The sequence below is a fragment of the Vombatus ursinus genome, unplaced genomic scaffold (genome assembly GCF_900497805.2).
Source record: "Vombatus ursinus unplaced genomic scaffold, bare-nosed wombat genome assembly UNPS02015030.1, whole genome shotgun sequence".
Lineage (NCBI taxonomy): Eukaryota > Metazoa > Chordata > Mammalia > Diprotodontia > Vombatidae > Vombatus > Vombatus ursinus.
The window spans coordinates 413,839-441,103 of NW_020954808.1; the positions used below are offsets into that span (position 1 = coordinate 413,839).

The 27,265-nt window shown below is 46.4% G+C and overlaps 2 protein-coding genes across 2 annotated transcripts in view; both read left to right on the plus strand.

The window, feature by feature from the left end:
- The first annotated feature begins 4,999 nt into the window (after positions 1–4,999).
- The window catches only part of LOC114030971 (zinc finger protein 665-like), a 154,123-nt gene continuing 131,857 nt past the window's right edge, over positions 5,000–27,265 (plus strand). The window contains exon 1 of the mRNA XM_027845942.1: positions 5,000–5,048. Within this exon, the coding sequence (XP_027701743.1) occupies positions 5,000–5,048 (49 nt within the window). The remainder of the gene's footprint in view (positions 5,049–27,265) is intronic.
- Positions 14,879–27,265, plus strand: part of LOC114030973 (zinc finger protein 239-like) — a 50,883-nt gene continuing 38,496 nt past the window's right edge. The window contains exon 1 of the mRNA XM_027845945.1: positions 14,879–14,937. The gene's annotated coding sequence lies outside the window, so the exon portion shown is untranslated. The remainder of the gene's footprint in view (positions 14,938–27,265) is intronic.

The following is a 27,265-nucleotide window of genomic DNA, read 5'->3' on the forward strand; positions in this document are numbered from 1 at the left end:
CAGCCCGGGATGCAGTGATGACCTTGGCGTCTTTGGTGTCTGAACAAGCTCCAAGCGCTCCACAGAGCCTGCTTCAGCCACCTTCATGGCCGTTAAAACAAACTGTTCTCATCTGCCCATTCCACCAGGGGAAGTCTTCACATGCTTGGGGTGGGCATCCCCCTAACACACCATCCGGTTTGAGGACCTTTGGTTACCCTCAACTTAGTTTAGCCCATTTACCCAGATGGTTTACCAGGTTGTAGCTGCGGAGAATGCACAAGCTTCCTGGAGCCACAGGTGAGAGTTGAGTGCCAGGTGAACACCAAAGGTAGATGAGCAGACCTGAAAAGGGCTCGGCAGCCCTCAGACCAAAGGTGCTAGTTTTCCTGGAACACCCCAGAGAAAAGACGGTGGCAGGTGAAGTCCTGTGAAATTCTTCTTTGTTATGGTTATGGTTGAGAAACAGAGTGACGCTTTAGAAGGAATACTGGGCTTTGGAGTCAGAGAATCTGACTCAGCTATGCCACATGCTATCTGAACCACCTTGGACAAGTAAGTTATAGGACAGCTGCTGCTCCAGGGTTCTAGGGAAACTTGCAGGTCTGAATCCCAAAAAGTACAGCTCAAAAGTCTGCACGAGCTGGCTTCCCATGAACATTCAGGCAGTAAAGACAATCAGATCGAAGTAATGGCATTTACTAAAATGTGATCATAAGAATGGCTGTTTCCTCTTGGCTTAAAGATTTTCCTGGATGGGTACCAACACTATACTTTACATTTAAGGCAAGGCATGCCAAATCAACAAGCATTTATTAAACATCTACTGTGTGCCAGGCACTGTCCTAAATGCTGGGAATCAAAGAAAGGCAAAAGACAGTAACTGCCTTCAAAGAACTTATATTCTAATGGGGGAAGGCAATAAACAAAGCCCTGTGAATAGCTAAGGTATATACAGAATAAATCAGAAATGACCTATAGAGAGAAGGTGCTAACATTAAGGGGATGGGGTTCTTGTAGAAATGACATTTTAGCTGGTACTTAAAGGAAGCCAGAGGTGGAGATGAGGAAGGACAGAATCCCAGCCATAGAGGAAGGACATGTAGCACAGTACTGGGCACACGGTTGCTGTTCAACGGGGTCTGACTATTTGTGACCCCGTGGACCATATCACACCAATAGTAACTATGGGGTTTCTTGGTAAAGATACTAGGGTGGTTTGCCATTTCCTTCCCCAGTGAATTAAGACAAAAGGAGGTTAAGTGTCTTGCCCGGGGTCATACAGCTAGTAAGTGTGTGAGGCCAGATCTGAACTCAGGTCTTCCTGACTCCAGTGCTCCATCCATTGAGCTATCTAGCTGCCTCACTGGGCACATAGTAGGTATTTAATAAATACCCATTGACGAGCAACTTCTTAATTTAATAATTCTTGCTAACTAGATATCAAGCATGAGTGCTTATTTCTTGCTGAAGGTCCCTAGGCTCCTTCTAAATGCAGCAGCCAGGGGCAAAGCCCAGGAAAAGAAAGTCCTCAGAGACCGCCAAGCCTGGTTCATGCCTGAATAAGACTCCGCCCATATTTAATTTGCAAAAGGTTTTACAGCCAGTTCTAGCTTAAAGTAAGTGGATGGTTCAGCAGACCTTCCCCCGTGGCCCCGCCCCATCTGCGGTTCTGCAGCCTGACATCATGGTGGGCTTCAGTGCCTGGAGGGGAGGAACCCTGGCACCTAGGCGGCACCCACGCTGCTGCCCTGCTGGGAGCCAAAGCCTGAGCCTGAGCTGGAGCCCGGGCAGGCTCTTGGGTCCTGCCACCGCCTGCTGGGAGTCCAATTTGTGAAATGCGAATTTAGGTGAAGAGAGAGCTGTCTGGCTCCCAGCAGCAGGTGGGCACCGGCTGCCTGGCAGCGTCGGAGCAGGGCAGCCCGGCTCCAGGCACTGAGGCCCCTCGGGCTACGGTGGGAGTGGGGAGAACCGGGGAGGGGGTGGAGCCATACGGAGCGCCTCGAGGGGTGGGACATGTCTGCCAAACGGACCTCTTACATTACGGGAGAACTGGCTGTATATGTTAACTTCTTTGATCCTCACAAAAGTCCTTGCAGGTAGGTGCTATTCTTATCCTCCTTTTACAGATGAGGAAACTGAGGCTGAGAAGGGTGAAGTGGCTCACGTAGGGTCACGCACTCGGAGGTGTCTTAGTGGGAAGCTGAAGCCAGGTCTTCCTGACTCCGGTCCAGAGCCGTAGCCAGCACACAGCAGAGGAGACAACCATCGGTCCAGCCTCCGCTCAACGTTCTTGGGTTGCACCATCTCCCTGGCAGCCCATTTGCCTTTGGGACTGCTTCTCTCTCATTGCCGGCAAGGTTTTCCTGAGGCTGCCTCTTTGCAAATTCCACCCAGCGCTCAGAGAGTGCCCTTAGCGTGCTAAGGTGAAGCTTTCATGATCCCGAGGAGAACAGATGTCCCATGACTACAAAGAGAAAATAAAAGCACCCCAAAGGGCTCAGACACCCCTTATTCTTCACATTGCCTCTCCCTTCTTTGTGGCGGATCTCATCTTAGGCTCCGAGGAGCCAGAGCATGGTTCATTTCATTCATTCATTCAATAAACATTAAGTACCTACTATATGTCAGACATTGTGTTAAACACTGGGGACACGAAAAGAGGCAGAAGACAGTCCCTGTCCTCTAGGAGCTTACAATCTAACATTTTCTGAGATGCAGAGAAAACAGGGGAAGGATTTGGAGGAGAGGAGAGGACTGAACCCTGCAGGGGCTATCTCTGGGAGCTCTGACTCGGATGGAGCACATGCAGGAGAATTAGGCCTGATCTACCTGTGTCTGCAGGCTGGTTGGGCAAAGATGAGGAGGAAGGATCCGGTAATGGTGAGGCTGCTCAGTGAGGGGCTGAGGGGCTTGGTGTCTTCATGCTCATCCCCTTTTCTCTGGTCATCCCTTTCTCACTCTCCACCCCTCAGAGATTCCTCTCCTTATTACTGAGGTGCTGCCACAGCTGTGCCTGCCCACACTGGCACCCAGTGCCCACTCTGGCAAGAAGAGGAATAGTCTCCAGGTCCTTTGAGATGGCCAGGCTCTGAGCTCCTGCCTCTCCATGCTCTGTGAATTTGAGTCCCAAACCTTTCCACAGAGCTTTTGCTGGAGAGATTAAAAGCCTAACTCCCTTACATTCTGGGTAGGCAATGGAAACTCTGGCTCCGGGGCATCCACCCTTGTCTGCATTTAATCCCAAAGATCACAGATGATGACAACATCTATACAGCATTTCAAGGTTTGCAAAGAACTTTATATTATCTTAGGGAGGTAGATGCTATTTAATAATAATTTATTAAGTGATAACAATTAATTTCCATTTTACAGATGAGGATCATCTGAGGCAGATGCTGAAGTCATTTGCTTAGGGTCACACAGCTATAGTGTCTGAGGCTGATTTTGAACTCAAGTCTTTTTGATGCCAAGGCCACGGCTTTATCCACTGTGCCACCTAGCTCCCACTGATTGATGTCAATGACTGCCCAAGAATGACCTATATCAAACTGCTTCCCTTCTCAGTGAGGGGGAGGGATGGAGAGAATTTGGAACTCAAAATTGTTTTTAAATGGATGTTAAAAATTGTTTTATATATGTAATTCCCCCATCCTAGGTGACCTCCTTCTTCTTCATCCCAGCTGTCTCCCTTCCCAGTGGGGGCGTATTCTCTAAAGTTTCCTCCACAAATTAAGAAAATCCACCTGTGGAAGATGATCTCAGACTCAGTGGCCCCAATGTCTTCAGTCCCTCCAAATAGTTCCTCTTCTAGGATCTGAGCTCATACCTGATTTTCTCCTCACCTAAGAGCCTCTTCCTTTTCCCTGCCCCAGACATTGACCCTTCCTCCCTAGCAGCCTTGCCCTCCCAGGCCCCACTCCCACCCTTGTGGCCTTTAGAGCCACTCCAGATCCCAGAGGCTGCCTGTTGCCTTAGATCCTGTGGTAGTGGGGTTGGGGGGAGGGTTGAGAAAGGCATGGGTGGGCCAGAGCCAAGCCACCCTTGTAGTCTTTCCACTCCTGCGTTCCCCAACCAGCCCTTGGAATGCTGGGGGCAGGGATGGGGACCATGGGCTGCTGCAGGAAAGGGGCTTGGGCACAGTTGGGAGATGGAACAATATCCGGTCTTCATCTCACTGTTTTGGTGGATGTTTTATAACGTTCCTAACTATGAGTAGAGCAGGACATGCATGGAGGACTGGGCCCAGGTTTTTCACTGGTCTGGCTCCCTCGGCCAAAGAGGGTCAGCAGCATTCTCTCCGTCACATAGGGGTCTTGCGTTTGGAGGGGGTCTTCCTGACTCCAGCCCAGCTCGCTAGCCCCTGGGCTCCGGCGACGTGGACTCGCCCTCTTGCTGCTTCTAACTGAAGCCTCGGGGGTCTCGGCTAGCCTAGCGGGGCTGGGCGGCCTTCTCCCCGGTCCTGACAGCCCACAGTCCGCGGGGGTCGGAGTCTGGGAGGGACCCAGGCACCGAGAGAGCCCGGGCGGCTGCCCTCCTGGTGGGCGACCTCCCTCCGCGGGCCCCGAGCTCTCCGTTGCCCGCCTGCACCTTCCTCCCCTGGCGCTTCTCTGCGGGAAGCGGGTCCGGGGTCTGAGAGCGAGCCTCCCGCGAGGGAAGGAGGGAGGGAGCCCAGCAAGGTCGAGGCCCGGCTCAGCCAGAAGAAACACAGGCCAGACCAGAGGGCCTCCGAGGACAACCAGGCGCGAGGCCACGCCCAAGCCGACTCTTTCTTCGAGGAGACGCCCCCACTTCCTGCTCCGCAGCCAATCAAAAAGAGCCTCTAGTAGCGCAGTGGCTAGCAGACCGGAAGCAGTTGCCGTGGAGCGATGCGCATGCTCTCCAGTCCCCGCCCCCGCCTTGGCCCGGCGGAAGTTGCGTCACGGGGCAAAAAAAACCCACAAAAAAACAAAAAAAACGGTCGCCTCGGGTGCCTGCGTCAGAGCGGCGTCGGCTGCGGTTACCGTCGTCGGCCGAGCGGATGGACGGGCCCCCTGCGGCCTTGGGCAGCGGCGGCGGCAGCGCAGAGGGTAATGAGCCTTCCTTGACGCTATGTCTGTGGAGAAAGCGTGTCTGTGTTTGACGCCGAGCCGTTTGACTGTGCCGAGGTCGGGGGTGGGGGGGCTTTCCATCCGGGTCTTCGGGAGTGGCTGCGGGGGCTGCCGAGGCAGTTGTTAGAGGTGCCTCCCGGTCTCGGCAGAGATGGCTGCAGGGGCATTTGATGGGGGGATGGCTGCGAGGGCAGTTGACCGGGGGGAGTTGCTCCTGGGGCTGCAGAGGCGTCTGCGGCGGGGGGCTGCTGGGGCAGTGGATGCAGAGCCCCTCCTGGGTCTGGGGGCGCTGTTGGCCCTGAGCACCCCGGGCTCGGCCGCTTTTCAGGCGGTGGTGGCTCGGGAGGGAGCCCTTCTCCCGGGGATGCCCGGCCGGGGGCCCGGGGCCCGGGGCCCGTCTGGCGCCGCCTCCTCCCGTCTCTCGGCGTGTTTTGCCAACCTCGGCTGGGCGCTCCTGTCCTGGGGGTCGGTGGGTGACTTTGGCCGAGCTCCTTAACAAAGGGTCGGGGTTCCTCCCGGCCTCCCGGGAGGTTCAGGCACTGACCTGGGGCCGGCTGCCTGCCTGCTGGCCCTGGGGGAGAAGCCGCTTAGGTCCGCGGCATGCACCCAGCCCCCCGGGCCGTGGAGGGCTGCGGGTGCTGGCGGATTGGCTGGTCCTTGTGTGAGGGCACCGTGCCACCCCCTGGAACGGCAGGGCAGGCCAGAGACGTGCTGCTGAGTGGGGGCGCCTGCCTCCCTGGAGGGGGCCGGGTTGGGGTCTGACCTGCCCCCAGAGCCTCTGGGAGAGAGGCGAGTAGCTGTAGGCGCTAGGTTGTTTGACGTCTTAAGGCGCCTGTTCTGTAAAATGGGGGTGTCGATAGCGCCCCTCCCCCCTTGTTGTGAGAATAAAATGAGGTCATGTTTGGAGAGCACTTTTCGAACCTTTAAATGCGGTGTAAATGTTAGCTGTTATCATTATCTGATTGGGCTCCGGGCTCTGCACACAGTAGGTGCTTATTTTGTTAGTGTGTGGGAGCTGGGCTTTTGTCTTGTTTCCCTTAATGTTCTTCCCTAGGTAGGGGCCTCGAGGCCATTGCCTTTCTGCCAGGTGCCTTCATTTGTTTGTCAAAAGGGGCTGACTTCACAAGTGGCTCCTTGTGGCTTCGGGACCTGGGAAGACACTCCAGTCTGGAACTTGCCCAGGGTAATGGCAGCCCAGCACGAACACATTTGAGAGGAGGGGATTTCGATTTTCATGTCCCCCCCACTGCTTTTTGTTAGAAGATAAAGCTCTGAGAACTATGAACTCCCCTGGTACTCCCCTCCTGCCTTTCCCTGGGGACCCCACGCTGGGGGACCCCACAGGCAGCAGAGGAGACCCAGCTGTTACTGCTTGGGGAGGGTTGTGGGGCAGGAGCAGGGCCATGGACCCTTGTTATGAACCTGAGCCCAAGAGGAAAGGCTGGGAATTTGGGGCTCTTCCTGAGCTTGGGGAGACATGTTGGCATAGATTGTAGACGGTTCACAGGGGATACCTTGGAGGCTCTCTGGCTCCACCACTTCATTTTTTTTTTTAATAATCTGTTGTGGAATTTTCTTAACTTTGTTTTAAAAAAAAAGCAATTACCAGTATCTTTAGGTTTTCCACAATGTACAGTTCCCTAATGAATTCCCCCCTCCCTTCGAAGAGAGCTGTCCCTTATAACAAAGAAGGGAAATGGTAGAAATCACCTGAAACCACAAACCATTGAAAGATTCTGTGCTGCGTTTCATAGCCATAGGCCCCCAGCTTTGCAAAGAAGGAGGGAAGGTGCTGTTGCAGGAATTTTCTGGGTCCTTGCTGACCGCTGCACCAGTCCACCAGCACAGGATACAGACAGACAGCTCCACTGCACTTTATCCACCCAGGAGGGTCACACGCATTGTCACTCAGTGGTGATGGACGTGTGGGGCTCAGTTCTGCAGGTGACTGTATAGAGTCTGGCCTGAGCTCCGTGACCCAGAGAGCAGAACAAAAGGGAAGTTTTTTACAAAGCACCTTTGGGCATGATACGATGGAGCACCCAGGCAGAAAAGTATTTGAAAAGTAAATGGTGGTACGTCGGAGAGAGTGCTGGACCTGAGGTCTGGAAGATTCCTCTTCCTGAGTTCAAATCTGGCCCCAGACACTTCCTAGCTGGGTGACCCTGGGCAAGTCACTTAGCCCTGTTTGCCTCAGTTTCCTCATCTGTAAAAAGAGCTGGAGAAGGAAATGACAAATCACTCTAGAATCTCTGCCAGGAAAACCCTCAGTGGGGTCACAGAGAGTCGGACACGACTGAAAACGACTGAACTGCCCCATTAGATAAGTTAAAGAGAAGGGATGGCACCTGGGACTAGTCAAAGACCTGTGACTTTTTTTATAGTGGAGAGAAGAGAGATGGCAAAGGAGGCACATTCAGTACAAGTCCAGGAGGCGTCACTCAGGCAAAACCAAACAATCCTAGCAAATAGAGGATGAAATGGAGTCGGTTATGTCCCCCTGTCCTCCTTGGACAGTGCCTTTCCTCTCTGTGGCCCAGCCTGGTCATTAGAATTCTGCAGCATTCATTTCCCTTTTGGCTGTTTCAGTCACTTCCCAGTTCTGCTGGTTCATCTGCAATCTGTCAGTCATTCAACAAACATTTATTAAGCATTTGTTATTGTCCAGGCACTGGGAATGCATAGAAAGGCAGAACAAGCCCCTACCCTCAAGGAACTGGCATTCTGATGGGGCTTGGGTGAAATAACTAGGGAGGTCCAGGATTTCTGTTGCAGAGCAGATGGAAGCTGAACGTTCTTTGTGGGGATGGGGGTAGGAGGGCAATTGGGAAAGGCCTCCTCGAGAAGGTGGGCTGTCAGCTGAGTCTGACAGAGATTCCTGGGGCTGAAATGAATGAGGAGAGCATCTTAAGCCTCAGGGATCACCAGAGTGCACTGCCTGGAGGTGGAAGGTGGAATGGCGTGTGCCAGGGACCTCCACGAGGGCCACGGCACTGGATTGTAGACTGAGGCAGAGAATAAAGTCTCCCGGAAAGGTGAATTCACTGTGACATCTGGGCAGGCGGCTTCGCTTCTCCACCCGCAGGTGTCCAGTATCTGACAAGCTCTGGTCAAGCCAGGAGGGCTTTGAGTGATGCCTGTATGTTTGTGATCTGCAGACCAGCCTAGCCTCCTCTTCACTAGAGAACCATAGGGGACGAAGTTTTTAGCCACAGCAGTTCTTAGGAAGGCTGTCCGCCGAGTCACAGAGGGGTCGAAATCACTCTGGTGAAGGGAATCCTCATGGTGTTGAAACAAAAATCATTGTGGTCTATGTATATGTATGTCCTGGCTCATATGATGCCACATACTGTAGGTGTTTTCACATTTATGTGCCCAAACCAGTTATTTCCTCAGTGAGGGAAGCTCGATCCACTGATGTGGATCTCCTCTGTCGCTGGCATTAGCTCCTAGGGGCCCGAGAGGTTAATAAGATAATAGTAGGCCAAGGCCGTAGAGCTGAAGACCTTCAGCCACTGACGTCCTGACCTTAAGGCTGGCCCTGTCTGCACTGTGCAACACCGTTAGGTTGTGTAATGTGTGCCGTATCACATTGATCGTATTGCATTGATTTGGGGAAAAACCAGACTGGAAAGGTAGGAAGGGAGCACGTTAGTCAAGGCCTTTACATACCAAACGGGACTTTTTAGTGGACCCTGACAGTAATTGGGGTAACTGGAGTTGATTAAGTAGCAATGTGACTTTTTTTTTTTTTTGGCTAGGCAATGGGGTTAAGTGACTTGCCCAAGATCACACAGCCAGTAAGCGTCAAGTGTCTGAGGCTGGATTTGAACTCGGGTCCTCCTGACTCCAGGGCCGGTGCTTTATCCACTGTGCCACCTAGCTACTCCTGCAATGTGACTTTTTATTCTGGGATGAGATAATGAGATTTAAGCTCGATTGATGGCTCTTGTGAGTGGAGGGAGGGTGACATCAAGGTGCTGTGGGGCAGGAAGAACAAGCCCTAATCTCCTGAGCCCAGTCTCCTATCGTCAGCTGCAAACTAGGTGGCTGGTGGACATCTCGGATTCCTCAGCCTCTCCCCCAACCTCCCTTCTCTGTGGTGGGCACTGCCATCCTCCCTGTCACCCAGGTTTCCAGCCTTGGCATCTTGTTCGGCTCTTCATTGCTGCTCACCCCATATCTCCAGTTTTTTGCCAAATCATGTCCTTCTTATTTGTGTTAACAGCTCTTGTTTTTGTCCTGTTTTTACATCTACCAGGTCCCCATCATCCCAGTTCAGGCCCTCATCCCCTCTCCCTGGACTTCTTGACCTCACAACTTACAGTGATTCCTTGTTTCCCCCGTGATTGACTCCATGATCCCTGTTTGTCATTTAAAACTCTTCACATCTTGTCCTTGACCTACCTTCCAGTCTTCTTGACTATGATGCCTTTGTGCATACTGTGGTCAAGCCAAACTAGCCTTCCGGCTGGTCCCCGTACGGGACGCTGTCCCTCATGCCCGGGCTGCATTCCTCTGCTTCTGAGGAGCTCCAGTGTGGCCTTTTTGGCTCTCCCTGGCGTGTATGTGTGTGCGATGTGTATTTGGCTTCTCCCATTGAGTAAGGCAGAGCTTGTTTCATTTTTGTCTTGTATCTCTGTCACCCAGCACAGTCCCTGACACATATCCGTCGCATGCCTCTTGTTGCTATCCTTCCTTCTCTCTTTCTTCAGTCTCTTCTTTTCTCCCCTGGGGAGGGGCAGGAGAGCTGGACCTGCCGGAAGCCCCTTTGGTCTCTGCTGGGACCACACCCTCCTCCACCAGCAGAGGGCGCCCGGGCTTTGCTTGCCCTCCATCCCAGTGCCATCTTCTCCGGGCCCTGAGCCTCCCTATCTTTACCCTCTCCCTCGAAGATGGCCTGGGTACCTCCCACTCTGTTCACATGATCACAGAGATTTATAGTTGGAAGGGACTGAGGCGGTCCTGTGTTCCAGCCCCATCGTTTTACAGATGAGGAGACTGAGGCCAAGAATTAGAACCCACACATCCTCTTGTTCCAAATCAGCCAGCTCTCTGTTCACAGCAGGTTCTTTCTTTAGGAGGCTCTGGGCTGGCAGCCTCTGCCATGTGCTGACAGCACCCTGGGTTTCATGACGGAGAATAATCCTACTTCCCTCCTTTCACCAGGATGCTGGGTCAGTGGCATCCTTCTCATACCTGGCTCAGGCTCTGCCTCCTGGGTCAGGTTGGCCTCCAGTTGGCAGAAGCTTTTCCCGGCAGATAGAGTCCAGTGACAGCTCATCTCTTCCTCTTCCTTTACCTTATCCTGTCCTTGTCCTCCAGGACCAGGTAGGGCCCCTTTCAGCCCATGTGGGCATATGGAGGAGGTACACGCGGCCCCCAGGTTCAGGAATGCTGGTGTGAGAGGATCTACTTCCCCAAGCTTTCCCCAAGATTTTTCTTCCACTGTCTTTGAAGAGTTTCTGTTGGGAGATGTGCAGTATGGGAAGAAGATGGAAGTAAAATCGAGGGCGAATCACTGAGCCATCCTCGCCACAGGGAGCATTTGACTGCTGTGCCCAGACTGGGTGCACAAGTGCCTGGAGGTTGGGCCGGGTCATTTGCTGAAGAGAGCTGAAACTCGGACCCAGAGTAGGAAGGTAATAAGCATTTGTTAAGTACTAGACACTGTGCTAAGCACTTTATAAACATCTCATTTGGAAACAACTCTGTGAGGTGCTGGTAGTGGTGTTGAGTTGTTTCAGTTGTGTCTGACTCTGTGACCCAGTTTGGGATTTTTTTGTATTTGTTTTAGAAGGATGTAAATATTTTTATTCTTCAGTTTCTGTCTTCTGTCTGCGTCTATGCTGCTCCCAATATTCTTCTGCCCCCGCCCCTCCCTTAAACAGCAGTAATAGATAATTTCATATTTTGGAAAACTTCCGGTAGAAACTCATAGAGGTGAGTTTGTAACAGTTCCCATTTCAGATTTCTGGTAAGTTTTTAGAAAGGAACATGCACTTTGTCCTCAGATTTTGTGCTTGTCTTTAATTTTTCCTTTGGCGGTACACTTGTCTAGCCAAATGACTATGTTCTGTACTTACTGATTGGCCCTTCTGTACTGGGTAGTGTGGGGTGTGTCCTCCATATCCCTCCTGCCATCAAGTAGAAGCTGTTTCTCTAAGAGCAGCTGTCATCACTCGGGCACAGCTGTTTCTTTGGAAGTGTCACATATGGAGCTGCTATATATAGTATAACTAGGGAAAAATAACAGAGAGACAGTTGCTTCTAGGGAGGAAACATCGGAGGGATACCAAACCGATTCTCTCTACCCTTAGTTGGGTTCCATTTATTATCTCCCAGAAACATTAACATTGTGCTGATACCTGTACACGTGAAGGCATCTTATTGATGAAGATACTGGAGTGGCTTGCCATTTCCTTCTCCAGCTCAGTTTACAGACGAGGAACCTGAGACAAACAGGGTTAAGTGACTTGCCCAGGGTCACACAGCTAGTAAGTTTCTGAGGCCACATTTGAACTCAGGTCTTCCTGACTCCAGGTGTGGGCTTCATCCGCAGTGTCACCTAGGTAGGTGCTATAATTATCCCTAAGAAACTGAGGAAAGCAAAGATTAAGTGACTTAGCCAGGATGATGTAACTATGAGACTGATTTGCACTTAGGTCCTCCTGATTTTTCCAGCACAATATTCTATCCCCTGCACCCCTAAACTGCCTCCTGGCACTGTGCAGAGAGACAGGACTGGAACACAGATGGATTTCAGAGTCCTTGAGACTGGCAGCTTTTTAGAGTCCCATCAGCCGGTGAGATGAAGGGAGGACTTTTATCTCCTTCCACAAAATCCCCTCGTTCCAAGGGAACCCCCCAAAAAGGGGTTCTGGACACAAACTCCCTTTCTTTACTACCCAGGGAATGAGGGGAGAGTAGTGGGAGGAGGTTTCCATTTTAGTGGCATTCACAGGCAGGCCAAGCAACCAGACTTCGAAGAGAAAATGTTCTGGACAGTTCATCATAAGTAACAGCTGTACTTTATAAACAAACTTTTAAGCCATCCCATTCCACTAGGGTGCCTTTTTTCTTGCATTCCCTCCAACATTGACTGTTGCCTTTTTTGGTCATTTTTGAAACCTTTGAGTTGTTTTGATCTGCATTTCTCTGTATTAGTGCTTTTCCCCCATGTAGTTGTGAATACTTTGCATTTCTTCTTCTTTTTCTTTTTTTTTTTTTTTAAAGTGAGACAGTTGGGATTAAGTGACTTGCCCAGAGACACACAGCTAGTGAATGTTGTGTCTGAGGCTGGATTTGAACTTAAGTCCTCCTGACTTCAGGGCCGGTGCTCTATCAACTGCACCACCTCGCTGCCCCCACATTTCTTTTTTTGAGAGCTGTTTGTTCATGTCCTTTGACCATTGGTTGATATTTGTCCTTCATTTTTGAAGAGGTCCAGTGATATCATGGGTGATGCTTGCATGTGAATTAGATTGAAGTGAGGCAGAGTTGTACCCAGTCGCTGGCTGTACTCATTGAAGTCCAGTTGCAGGACCAAAGTCAAGATGGCTGTCGATGACCGGGGATGCATTGCATGACCGTGGGGTATTTAATGTCTGACCAAGCTCTAAGGGTTCCGTACAAATTGTTCTTACCTGTCCATTCCACTGGGGGAAGTCTTCACATCTTTGTGGGAGACAATCCCTCTAACTCACTGATGGGTCTGAGACCTCTGTCAACCTGGTTTAGCCTGTCTGCTGAGATAGTCGTGGCCGTTAGTTTTTTATGTGTGTGTGTGTGTGTGTGTGTGTGTGTGTGTGTGTGTGTGTATGTATATATCAATTGTTTATATATCTTGAATACCAAACCCTTTTCAAAGAAATTTAATGTAAAGATTTTTTTTTTCCTATTCAACCACTTCCTTTCTTATCATTGATGCATTAATGTCTTTGCAGAAGCTTTTCAGTTTCAGGGAATCAGAGTTATCTGTTTTATCTTTTGTAATTGCCTATATCTCTTGTTTGGTTAAGAATATATCTCATATCTGTAGCTGAGAGGTACATGATCTGTTTCTCTTCTAATTTTTTTGTAGCATAGTCTTTTATATTGAGATCATGTATCTGTTTAGAATGTATTGTGGAGTAAATTTTATTTTCAAATGAAAATTTGCTTTCTTTCTCTCCCACCTTCTTCTATCGAGAAAGCAAGAAAAAGAAAACCCCTGTTACAAACATGTGCAGTCAAGCAAAACAAATTCCTGCATTGGCTATATGCAGAAAAAGTGTGTTTGATCTGCCCTCTGAGTTCATCCTCTCCCTGTCAGGGGGAAGGGCAGCACGCTTCACTTCATAGAGAGCCCTTTGGAATTGTGGTTGGTCATTGTATTAGAGTCAAGTCTTGCTGTTGAGAAGGGGCTTCTGGTGCATGGTCTAAAGTCTATCACTATACACTGTACGCTATGCACTACACAAGGTGACTGACAAGATCGGAATCACACAACAGCTTTTTTCCTGATGTTTGAAAGATTTGTCTTTCCACTTAAACGGTCAGATTCTGGGAACCTCATCAGGAGTCAGCTGGTGGGTATGCTGTGCTCTACCCATGCAAACAAACAAACAAAACAGTACCTTGCTATAGGAGGTTGAGAAGTCCCATACACATTTTCACATTAGTCATGTTGTAAAGAAGAATTAGAACCAATGGGAGGAACCATGAGAAAGAAGAACCAAAACAAAGCAAAAAAAACAAAAAAGAGAGCAAATAGTATGCTTCAATCTGTATTCAGACTCCATAGTTCTTTCTCTGGATGTGGACAGCATTTTCCATTGTGAGTCTTTCTGAGATGTCTCAGATCCTCGAATTGCTGACAGGAGCTCAGTGTATCAATGTTAGTCATCGCACAATGTTGCTGTTACTGTGTGCAGTGTTCTCTTGGTTCTGCTCACTTCACTCAGCATCAGTTCGTATAAGTCTTTCCAGGTTGTTGTGAAATCCACCTACTTATCATTTCTTATAGCACAATAGTATTCCATTACATTCATGTGTCACAACTTGTTCGGCCATTCCCCAGTTGATGACACTCCCTCGATTTCCAATTCTTGGCCACCAGAAAAAGAACTGCTATGAGTATTTTTGTACATGTGGGTGGAGCATTTTTTAATATGGTCTTTAATTTGCAATTCTCTTGAGACTTATTTTTATCTTAGAACCATTCGTATATCTCTCCATATCTATGAAAAAGTATATGATCTGCATCTCTTTTAATTTTTTTGTGGTATGATTTTTGTAATTAAGGTCATGTATTAATTTAGAATGTATTGTAGAATATGATCTAAGCAAGTGATTTATGTGTTCCAGTTTATCAGACACTAGGGCATTAAGACAGTGATTTTAATATGACAAGAAATACCTTTGCTCAAAGTTTGCTTTCCATCCTAATTTTATTTCCCTAAGAAAATCCTTTTGTTCTTGACCTTCTACACACTTTAAAATGGAGAAATCTGGAAAGGATTTTTAGACCAGATGAAATATTAAGAAATAATATTTTAGAGAAATCATAGAGGAGATTTTTAATAGTATTCCACAGTGTGCTTCCTTCCTCTGAGTAGCCTTTTCAGTTTCATTTCCTCATTCCCAGTGTCCTTTCTCAAGGCTGAGAAATGGGGACATTCACCCTTTATATTAATGTCTTTCAGACTTGGAACCTAGGACTGAGACCACAAAGTCAACTCCAAAAGAGAATATTCCAGGAGACGAGTCATCCCCGGTGGTGAAAGTTGAAAGACCTGGAGGGGCTGACTTTTGCTACTCCACTTTGGGGGAAGGTGTAGATAGTGAGAGCCAGAAAAAGAGGGAGCAAATAAAGGAGGAGAGTGAGGTGAGGAAGTTAACTAAACCTCAGAAGAGTCACACTGGAGCTAAAAGTGATAAATATAGTGAATATGGGAAAACCTTCAGTCAATGCTCAAACCTCACTGAAGATCAGAAAATCCAGGCTGATGTGAAGCCTTATAAATGTCCTGAGTGTGGGCAAGCATTCACTAAAAACTCAGGACTTACTCGACACCAGCGGATTCACACTGGAGAGAAACCTTACACGTGTAATAAATGTGGAAAAGCCTTCAGACAAGTGTCAGACCTTGTTAAGCACCAGAGGATCCATACTGGAGAGACTCCTTACAAATGTAATGAATGTGAGAAAGCCTTTATTTCTAATTCGGAATTTCATAGGCACAAGAGGACTCATACGGGACAGAAGCCTTACAAATGTCAAGAATGTGGAAAAGCATTCATTGAAAGTTCAGACTTTGTTAAGCATCAGAGAATTCATACTGGAGAGAAGCCATATATATGCAAGGATTGTGGGAAAGGCTTCATTGAGAGCTCTTCCCTTGTAAAGCACCAGAGGATTCATACTGGAGAGAAGCCGTATATCTGTAAGGAATGTAGGAAAGCATTCACGCAGAAGTCCCACCTGGCACTGCATCAGATCATCCATGCGGGAGAGAAGCCTTACCCATGCAATGAATGTGGGAGAGCCTTCACCGAGAGCTCTGCCCTTGCTAAGCACAAGAGAATTCATGCCGGCGAGAAGCCCTATGAATGTAATGACTGTAGGAAAGCCTTCACTCGAAAGTTCAACCTGATCCTACACCAAAGGATGCATACTGGAGAGAAGCCTTACAAATGTAAGGAATGTGGGAAAGCCTTCATTGACACCTCAATTCTGGTTAAGCACCAGAGGATTCATACTGGAGAGAAGCCTTATAAGTGTGATGAATGTGGGAAGGCCTTCAATCAAAAGTCCCACTTGATCCTACATCAGAGGATCCATACTGGAGAGAAGCCACACCAATGTAATGAATGTGGGAGTGCTTTCACTCAAAGATCAACCCTTGTTAAGCACCAGAGAACTCATACTGGAGAGAAGCCTTATAAATGTGAGGAGTGTGGGAAAGCCTTCGCTAGAAAGGGCCCCCTCATCAGACATCAGAAGGTGCACATTGGAAAGAAAACTTAGTGTGGGAATGCCTTTACTAAAAACTCAGACTTGGTTCAGCAGCAGAGTTGTGCTTTATAAATGCAATAAACATGGGGAAGCATTCACTCAGAAGTACCCTTTGTTCCTACATCAGAGGATATGTACTGGAGAGGATGTATGAATGTAATGAATGTCAGAAAGCATTCATTTACAATTTAAGTCTTATTGTATATCAGATAATTCATATTGTATAGATAGCTTTTCTCTATAACAAAAGTATTTAGAGTTCAGTTCTTAATGCACATCATAGAATTTAAAGAGAAACTATAAATGTAATGTGTATATGGCAAGGCCTTCTTGGGTCATTAACCATCAGAGGATTCATAATGGAAAATAGCCTTATAAATGCAATGAATTAGGGAAAGATTTCAGTAACTCCTCATACTCTACTAAACTTCAGCTGACCCATGCTGTAGAGAAGCCTTAAATATAATGTGTGTAGAAAAACCTTCTGTAGCAGTTCAAACATTATAAAACTTCAGATAAGGATGAATGAAAAAGCATTTAAGCTTAGTAGGTGCCAAGCCCCTGACTTAAGTGCTGGGTATGCAGATAAAATTGCAAGGTGGTCCCTTCTGTCAAGAAGCTCATGCTCTAATTGAGGAAGACAGCACATGTAGAAGAGTTGAGCTGCAGTGAGGTTGGAAAGGCCCAGACGTCCTCTGGGTCCAGTTATTTGGACGATGGTAAGGCCCAAGAGTCCTTCTGTCTAATAGTGGCTACTCACCATCATTAGCGATGGGAGAAGGGGTCTAAGGGGCAGAGCGGAGAGGACAGTCTAGGTGGTTGGAGGTAGAGATTCCGAGTCTGTCCAGGAGAGGCTAAGGGTAAGGGAGCATCAGCAGAAAAGTTGGAAGAGGATTTGGGGTGAGGAAGGGGAAAGCTTGGTCCTGGTGGGCAGCGATTCCCACTGGGGTCCTTCAGGACCTTCAGGATGAAGTCTGGTGTCTGTCGCCAGTGGAGGGAGGAAAAAGAATGAGAGGAGTCACGCTGGTGTAAGTTCACAAAGATGAAATATTTGAAAGTTTTCTTACACAATATAGCTAGATACCAGTTAGTGCAATTAATGAATCTTGTGAAGCAGTTGCATATATTCAGATTAATACTATTTGAATTCCTGATTATGTAAAAGGTGAAGTTGATTCCAGTGGAAATATGAAGTACATATTCAAATCATGAGACCACTTCACAGGATTCATTCTTTGTAGTAATTGGGTCCTGGTTGTACAAACTTTATCTGAATCACACGGTTCATAATAGAGGAAAAACTAGCCATTTCAAATTTAGTCTAACCATATGTGTATCCATTAATATTAATTATTAAATATTAATATTTTTCCTGTAATTTCTTGATCCATTGTATAACTCATTTCCATTTAATGAAACACTTCAAAACATTCACTTTTGTTATAATTAATAAATTCAGTTTGACTTCTGACATTTTCTTCTTATTGATGTTGCTTGGAGAGAGTAAAATCAGTCTTAAGCTTCCATGTTCCTGGACACCAGAATTCCATTTTCTGATCACACTCATTCTACTTTTCCTTATGTCTGATAACCCCTGTTCCTATCTTTCATCCTCACAGTTACTTTCCATCAGAAAAATTCTCTTGAAGGAGATGACTCCTCTTTAGCTGAGGCTTCGGTGGATTGAGAGATTGAATGAGTTGGATCTGTGGAGTGAGAACATTCTAGTAATGGGGTCAGGAAGCCTCTGCAAAGGCTAGGAGACAGGAGATGAAATGTGGTTGAGGGGGAACAACATTTACGTCATTTTGACGGGAATATAGAACATGGGAAAAGGAGTAATGTGAAATTAGTCTGGAAAGCTTAGTAGGTGACAGAGTGTGATGGATTCTAATGTCAAACCACAGAATGTTTTTGTTTATTTTAAAGGCGGTAGGGTGCCAGTGACACTTAGTGTCCCTGTGACATCACTTGACTTGATCATCATATCACATGACAAGCCCCCTGTTACATCACCAAAAATACCCAAATCATTATCCAAACCCCCCCCCCCCATTTCATGAACTCAAACTCTGCCATGACTTCAGCTACTATATCTCAGCCATCCTCATCATGCTCCCTTGGCACCACCCTTCCTCCCTAAAGACATCACTAGTTATACCTTTTGGATATTACATCACCCCTAGTCAATGGGTTTGGGATCTGGACACTGGAAATTTCAGTGCTGAGTGAAGGACACAGTCCAGTCAGTGTCTGTAATGGTGACAAATCTGTTTCCTTGATTACTCCTCAAGGCCTCACTCTTCATTTCCCACAGACTCTCAGGGTTGTCCTCATCCCCCGTAGCCAACATCAACTCGTTGATAAGATCTTCCCTGGACTGCTTCTTATGAAAACATTTCGGAGCATGGTAAGAAATCCTTAGGCCTGTACTGGCATAGGGAGTTCCATTTGACCTGATTTCCAAGTTGTGTAAGATCCATGCAGATCTCTTGGCAGAAATCCAAAGGGGAAAATGTTTTGTAAGTTCTTACCCTATGTGGATGCAGATCAACCTAGCAGAAATCAGGTAGATCAGCTCTACAAAAATCTCTATAAAATCTGAGTATTGTGAACACCACCACCACCAGTAGAAGCAGATGGGGTGGTCCTGGCTCTGGTCATCCTTTGTATGCTTTTTTAGAAACATCCCACTTAGAGGGGTGGGAGGTGCCAAGAAGGCAGTGTAACTAGTATGTCATGGGATGATTGAGACGTGGTGGTGGAAGTTACGGCAGAGGGTGAGTTGAAAAAATGGAAGGAGGGGAGGTGGTAGATAACAGTTTGGGCCTTTTTGGTGATGTAATAGATGCCTTGTCACGTGATGTTGATGGTTAAATCAAATGAAATGAGAGCATAGGGAGGCCATGGGTAATGTCATAGGGGCAAAGCCCATCAGCCAGTGTGGGAGCTGACTAGTAATGGGGCAGAGTTTGAGCATTTATCCCTTCCTTCCGTGCCCTTCCCCAACAGGCCCTCTTTCCCCCAGAGTTCCTAGGGAGGGTCAAGTCCTAGATGGCGGCCAGGAGCACATTAAGTAGGTAGTGGTACAGGGAGATACGTCATATCACCTGTGTCTCAGAGACAGGCTACGTACATGAGGAGGTAGTGACCTATTTGTGACCTGCCTGTGTGGGCCTTTGTACCTTGATGAGGATCCCTGATGGTGTAGGTGTGTTATTTTTGGGGTTGGCAGGCCTGGTGTTGGTGGTGCTGGCTCCCACTCACTGTAACGTATGTGTAGACATGAAGAGACCCACTGTGAATTACAACGACCATTTAGATCCAGGATTCATTCCTCGAAGGGAGGAAGTGAAGCCTGGAGTAAACTGCGCTTCCTTTTCCTATTATTACATCTTAAGGGGCCTAAGCTTTTTGCATTTTGGTATGATTTTTGTTTTCTTTCTGTTTGAGATGTTTTTTCCTTCTTGGTCGTATTCTTCTTGCATCCTCAAGGTCAGGATTGTCCAGTAAAAGCCCCCAAAAAAGGCTGAACTCAGGAAGTTTCTTATTCGGTTTTTTCAATCACATGACTCTTGTGACCCCATTTGGGGTTTTCTTGGCAGAGATGCTGGAGTAGTTTGCCATTTCCTTCTCCAGTGTCCTCATTTGATAGATGAGGAGACTGAGGCCAGCAGGGTTAAGTGACTTGCCCAAGGTCATTCAGCACTTAGTAAGTGTCTGAGGCCGGATTTGAACTCAGGAAGAGGAGTTTTCCTGACTCCAGGCACAGCACTCTATCCAGTGAGCCACCCAGTTGCCCCTGGACTCAGGAAGACTTGAGTTCAGACTTGAGCATTTACCTCAGTTTCCTCAGTTACAAAATGGAGATAATAACAGCATCTACCTCCTAGCATTGTTTTGGGAATCAAATGAGATAATATTTGTAAAGTGCCTGGCACATGGTAGGCTCTCTATAAAAGCTCACTCCCTTCCCCTTCCCTAAAACTATTTAAGTAGGAGAAGGTCCGTTAAAAGGCCATTGTCGCACCGGGCAGTCTGCTTTTGGGCCCAGATCCTAGCCTCTCTCCGTCTGGAACTTTGGACTCAGCTCTTTGTCCCTCTGGGCCCAACCCTCCTGCATGCTTCCTACACTACCCACCATTTACACAAGGGGCATTTGCATTGCTTTTGCTCCTTTGTGTTGTTTGGTTTTTTACTATTTTTCTGGGTCTTTTGTTTGAATGTGGGTTGGAGGAGGGTCCTAGGAAGGGGCAGATAGATCTGTGCATCACTGCTTTTGGGGCCGATCCTGAGTGTCCTGCCTGGGAGGGTTAAGATCGGAGAAGCTCTACTCAATCTATAGCTCAGAAAGGAAATGATGATCTTGTGAAGTTATTTGACAGAAATGCTGAGGAAAGGAGAGAATGACCAAACTGTTGGGGTGCAGGTGAGCGGAGACCAGTCTCCAAGAGGCTCCGCCCACTGCTCCTCACCTGCTGCTCCTTTCCTGTTGACAGCAGACTAGCCCGGCTCGCCCACATATTCAAGTCTCTATCACTTTGTGCAAACTCATTTTCCCAGGAAACAAGGTAAACCAACAAACATTTGCCATGTCACTGCTGTGTGCCAGGCAGTGTGCTAGGTGCTGAGGATACAAGTAGAAAGCATGAAACAATGATTACTTACAAGTTTGCCTTCTCATGGGGCAGACAGTACTTACATACATAGAGTGAGTGTGAATGTGAAAATACAGTAAAATACAGAGCCGTTCCAGTCTAGGCATATTGCCTCTGGTCTACACACATTGCCTCCTCTTTCTTGCCTTCCTCTTGCCTTTTTTCTCCTAGCTTTCAAATGTGTTACTCATTTTTGGATGGATTCTAAGTGATTCCTCTGTGGAAAGGAGAGTTAGCACAGTACATTTCCATGAATGGGGAGTGGATTTGCTGACATCTGTAGAAGGGTGAAAACCTGGGAAAATCACCTGAACGTTGGAATTCAGTTCTTTATGTCCCTCGTACACAATTAAAAAAACAAACAAAAGGAAAGGGTAAAAAAAAGAAGGTAAGAATGCCAGGCCCAAGATGATTTCTTCCTGCTTTGGTTTTTCCTTGATTGCTTTCTCTTCCAGTGTTTGCCTTTTGCCATTGTCTTTTACTGAAAGCTCTTCTAGTATTTTGCCAGCTTTGTCATCATGACTATTTTGGCCTGGTCCTGTTATCTTTTCTCTCCCTCATTCAGATTTTGCTTTAAACTTATGGGCTTTAAAACTTCTGCATTTAGAAATTGAATCACTTGGGGTTTTCTTGACAGAGACACTGAAGTAGTTTGCCATTTCCTTCTCCAGGTCGTTTCACAGTTGAGGAAATTGAGGCAAACAGGGTGAAGTGACTTGCCAAGGGTCACACAACTAGTAAAAGGCTGAGGCTGGATTTGAACTAAAGTCTTCCTGACTCCATGCCCAGATCTCTATCCACTGTGCCACCTAGCTGTTCTAAGAACATCTTTGCTTGCATTTTAATTGTGGGCCATAGTTGAAGCCATCCGCATTCTCAGTGGAGGTATCATGCCTCTCAGAAGGTGCCTTGGCAGTTGCCATCAGAGCTGGGGATATGGGTCATGTGTTGCTGGTGCCTCCTGTCCTTGAGCTTGCTTTAGTGCTGCCCTTGTGAACCTGGTGCTTCCTCTCACTTCTTAACCACTTGCTGTCTACTTTCCACCCTATCACTCAGCTGAAATTTTTTTTTTTCTTGCAATCAGGGTTAAGTGACTTTCCCAGCTTCACACAGCTAGTAAGTGTCTTAAGGTTGGATTTGAACTCAGGTTCTCTAGACTCCAGGGCAGGTGCTTCAACCACTGCGCCACCTAGCTGCCCTGAAATTGCTTTCTAAGGATGATCAAAAATTTTGACAAGTTGAAAATCCTTCCTCTAGTCCTTGTTCTAATGAATCTCTGTAGCCTTTGGCACCACTGACCACCTTCTCCACCTGCAGACCCACTCTGGGTTTTCATAAGCTGATTCTCTCCTGATTGTCATTCTACCAGGCTACCAGTCTGACTTTCATTTACTAGATCTTTTCATCGTTATTTTATTTATTCGTTTTGATGATCTTTTCTTTTTCAGTTTTGAGTTCCAGATTCTCTCCCTTCTTCCCACCCCTTCCCCACCCACTGAGAAGTCAAGCAGTGTATCAGTTATACATGTAAAATCATGCAAATCGTATTTCCATATTAGCTACGTTGCAAAACAAAGCAGAAATAATTATACTTCAGTTTGCACTCAGTCTATCAGTTTTCTCTCTAGAGGTGGATAGCATTTTTCATCACGAACCTTTGGAATTGTCTTGGATCATTGTATCGATCAGAGTACCCAAATCTTTCACAGCTGGTCATCATTGCAACATTGCTGTTTCTGTGCACATGATCTCCTGGTTCTTCTCATTACACTTTGCCTCAGTTTGAAGAGGTCTTACCATGTTTCTCTGAAAGTAGCCCCATTGTCATTTCATTTAGCTCCAGTAGTGCTTCATCATAATCAGAAATAGACCCTCTGTCTCCATCACTCTCCCAGAGGAAACCCAGATTTCCCTGTCTGCTCTGGGTGAGCTATTTTCTCCCATTCCCAATGGTGGTGGGCAGCCTCTGTAGGGCGCTCAGACACTGAGAGTATTGCTAAGGTCTCCTGGGCCTTGCCACTGGCCCTATAGCTAGACTCCTAGGACCCCTGGGCCTTTCTAGCCTCCCTGCAGCTCAGGTCTTCTTCCTGTGTTGTCTTCCTTAATTAGAGCATGTGTTCCTTGAGGGGAGGGACTGTCATGTTGTTCTGTTTCTATACCCAGCACTTAGGCCAAGGGCTCTTAGGTAAATGCTTTTTTGTTCATGAATGGTGTTTGAACTGGAACAGAAGGCTTCACCCAGTCTTCCGACTTCTGAACACTGCTTTTTCTCCATTGCTTGATAGGCTTTTTAATGAATATTTTCTGTGTTCTTTATACTTCCGTGGTTTCTTTCTAGCATGAATCCTCTGGTGTTTATCAAAGATTGAACTTTGAGTAAAAGCATTATCATTCATTACATTTCTGTGACTTCTTTCTGTTATCTGCTTCTTGATTTGGATCCAGTGAGACTTTTTTTGTGTGTGTGAGTGTGAAAACATTTCTGCTTTCATCACATTTATAAGACTTCTTTCTGTATGCGTCCTCTGGTGTTTATCAAGGGCTGAGATCTCAGTGAAGGCTTCCCCATCTTCATTTAAAAGGCTTCTCTCCAGCCCACTCGATATTGGGTTACATGGTACTTTGGAGTGAAGATTTTCCTGCATTTGTTCCATTTATAAGGCTTCTTTCCGGTGGGAATCGTTTATTATACAAACGGGATTGAGCTGACAGTGAAGGCTTTCTCACATTCACATTCTCATAGAAGCCTTGAAGGCTTCTCTCCAGTCTGTTTGCTTTGATAGAGGATCAAGTAGGCCTTCTGAGGGAAAGGGCCTGTGTCACCTATGTTCATTACTTTTACAAGGTTTCTCTCTAGTATGTATCATCTGTTGCTTAACAAAATATGGATATATATATGTCTCTGTCTCTCTGTCTCTCTCTATATATATGGTAATGGTTTTTTTATATTTGTTACACATGTAAGACATTTCTAGTATGTCCGTACTTATGTATAGTAAGGTTTTAGTCCTGTTCTAAGGCTTTCCCACATTCGTTGTGCTTATAAGGCTTCTGTCTAGTTTGAATTATCTGATGTACAATAACACTTGAGTGTTGAATGAAGATTTTCTCACTTTCATTATAATTATAATTTTTTTCTTCATTTTGAATCTTATGGAGTTTAGTCATTTTTATCCTATTGTCCTCCTGCTCTACTACATCTTCTCCTGGCTCGACATGCCCTAGAGGTGCAGTAGCAATGAATGACTATTTTGAATTTTTTAACTTTCACCCCCTTGGATGATTCTTCTGATGTATTCATTCTTGGAGTTGCCTCTGGGCTCTGGTTCCTAGGGTCTGAGTCTACATGACATTGACTGCAAGTGCAGATGTTTTCAGTTCCTTGAGCTTTGGTGAGGTGACACAGTAGAAGAGGGTTCCTAGGGAAAGGAAGCACGTGGTGTTGAACACTCTAAAATTTGGTCGTACGGTGTGTGGGCCTAGTGGGCACAGGTAAGGGAAGGTTAGTGAGGAAGTATCTAAAGAGGTGTGAGGGGGGACTGATGTGTATGGAAGGGGCTCCCAGGAGGTGAAGCAAAGCCATCTGGGGAGACTGAGGGCGGTCTTGAACAATGGAATAAGAAAACTAACGTGGCTTTTGATGTGTGATGGGTAAAGAGAGTTTAAGGGCAATGGATGAGATGATGGGAAAACATCAGGAGAGCAGGGCTTGAGGGAAGCGGTCTGGACCAAGGGCCCACGGTCTTGTCAGCTAAGAGCCTAGTATCCAAAAAGAAGAAAACATTGATGGGGTTTGGAATCAAGGCTGAGGTTAAATCCGAACCCTGTTGCTCTGTCTGTGACCTTGGGTAAATAGCAGACTAGACAGGGGACAATCAGAAAGAGTAGAACCCAATGCCACAGAGTTCAATAAACCCAAAAACAGAAATTTCTTAGAAAGACCAACCTGTGTGTGACTGCTGGGAAATCCGGAAAGCAGGCTGTCACTAATTTGGCTTCTACCAACAAAGTATGCCATATTCAAAACCAAATTTTATACAAGGCCAGAAAATTAAACACGATACCATTAAAAATTAGAAGCATATCAATATATCTTTTAAAGCTTTTGGTAGGAGATATATTCTTAATCAAGCAAGGAATAGAGGCAGTTACAAAAGATAAGATAGAATTTTGATTACATGAAGATGAAAAGTTTCTAAACTTAAAACCATCTAGGATAAGAGGGAAAGTGATTAAATCAGGGGAAAAACCCTCTGCCTATCAGATGTCTCAGATAAAGGTTTGGTATCCTAGATGTATAGAGAACTGAGTGTGATCACAACGTGTGTATGGATGTACATGCATGCATGTATATATTTTGTTCAGTCATTTCAGTCATGTCTGACTCTTCATGAGCCCATTTGGGGTTTTCTTGGCAAAGATACTGGAGTGGTTTTGCTATTTCCTTCTCCAGCTCATTTTACAGATTAGGAAACTGAGGCCAACAGGATTAAGTGACTTGCCCAGGGTCATACAGCTAGTAAGTATCTGAGGTTGGATTTAAACTCAGGTCTTCCTGATTCGAGGCCCAGCACTCCATTTGCTGTAGGTGTACACCAAGAGTCATTTCCTAACAGATAAGTGGTCCAAGATATAAGCAGTTCTCCACCTCCCAAAAAATTTTTGCAAACTGTAAATGACCATATGAAAGAAAGCTCCAGATTGCTAATAATGAAAGAAATGGAAATCAGAACAGCTCTGACTTTTCACCTCATATCCTGCAAATTGGCAAAGATGCTAGTAAATGACAGTAGTCCATGTTGGAGACAGGCACAGTAGTACATTCCTCATGGAGCTGTGAATGTGGTTCAGCCATTTTGGAAAACAATTTGTAATTAGACAAAGAAAAAGTGATTCAGATGTCCGTATTTTTGTCCCAGAGATTCCACTCCTAGATGTATACTCCAAGATAAGAAGAAAGTCCCTAAATACACCAAAAAAGTTATTGTAACACTTTTTGTAGTAGCAGAGACAGAAGCAAAGTAGAATCCTAGCAACTGGAGGATGACTAAACAAAATGTAATACATGAAGCTGTTGGAATAGAAAAGCATGGAACTATCTACATGCTATCTGTCTACCTGCAGAGGGGAGTAAATAGAGCCAAGAATACGGTATACGCAATGACGGCAGCACTGACATTGGAGAGAATAGCTACCACGAACCATTTGAAAGCAAACATTGCACAATTACAAAGAAGAACCATGGCCTGGCCTGAAGAAGAAATTTGAGAAGGCCTCCCGCCCCTTTCGTTCCTTTGCAGAAGTGGGAGGTTCTTGTGGGTTGGAGCATTGTATATATTTTTACATTTTTTTTTCCAGTGTATTGATCAATTTGGCCAACTTTTTTTTCTCTTTTTCTTTTTATTAAAAAAATGTTATTTGGAATGTTTGTCTGGATGGGGAAGGGGGAAGAATACAGGGGGAAATTTAGGTGATGAAGAAATAGATTAGGATATGATCACTACCCTGGCATTTGGTTCATGATTGGTAACAAAATAGTTAAAGGATAAAGAATGGGGAGAAGATATCAGGAGAGGAGGGACCGGGTTAAACCCAGGTCCTCATTAGCCGAAAGCTAGGAACCCGACATGAATCAGAGAAAACATCATTTCTTACCAGAAATTATCTTGGACTCGGAATCAGAAGAATTGGGTTGAAATCCCAAATCCCAGGTTTGTCACTTACTATCTCTGTGGTCTTGCACAAGTCACTTCTCTCTAACTTCACGATTGTTCATAGAAAACGAAAAGGTTGTATTAGAAGAGTAGTGCGCCAAGGTGCGCTTCCATTTTGACCGATTGGCCTAGTGAATTGTAGTTACGATCCCTGGTGTGCTCGTGGGGCTTTGCTTGCCAAGTACTTACATCGTTTGTTCACAACCTCTCTGTGATTCGGATGCTGTAGTTCATGTCGTCCTTCCCTGTTCTACAGATGTTCGTAGAGTATGTGCTTTGCCTAAGGTCACAGTGCAAGTAACGGTAGCTGACACTTAATGTGACACTTTAATTGTACACAAAAGTTTCTTCCCAGAACCTCTGGGTTGGTAGGCCGTTACCCCATTTTACATGTAACCTCTGTCTGAATTTGATTTCTGCCCCAGTCTGTAGCATTTTTCCCCCCTGACCAGTTTTTGTATCTTAGTGGGGAGCCAAAGAGAGATTAAAGTGTGGAGGTAGTGCAGGAAAAATAATAAGAACAGTAACAACTTGGGCATATTCTGGGAAGTCAAGAAGGAGGAGGACTGAGAAAATGCTGTCAGTTTGGGCGATTAAGAAATCAGTCATGATAACTTCTGAGAGCGTGGTCTCGCTTGAGTGAAGAGCGCTCGTGCTGTATTACAGATGGTTTAAAAGAATCACAGCATCGCAGAATCGGATAGTTGGAAGGGACTTCAGCAGCCCCAAGTCCAGTCTACATGGGAAAGCAGTGTACACTGTAACAACCCCAAGAAAGAAGCAGGCATCTGGCCTCTAAGGAGGGGACCTCCACTACCTTGCAAA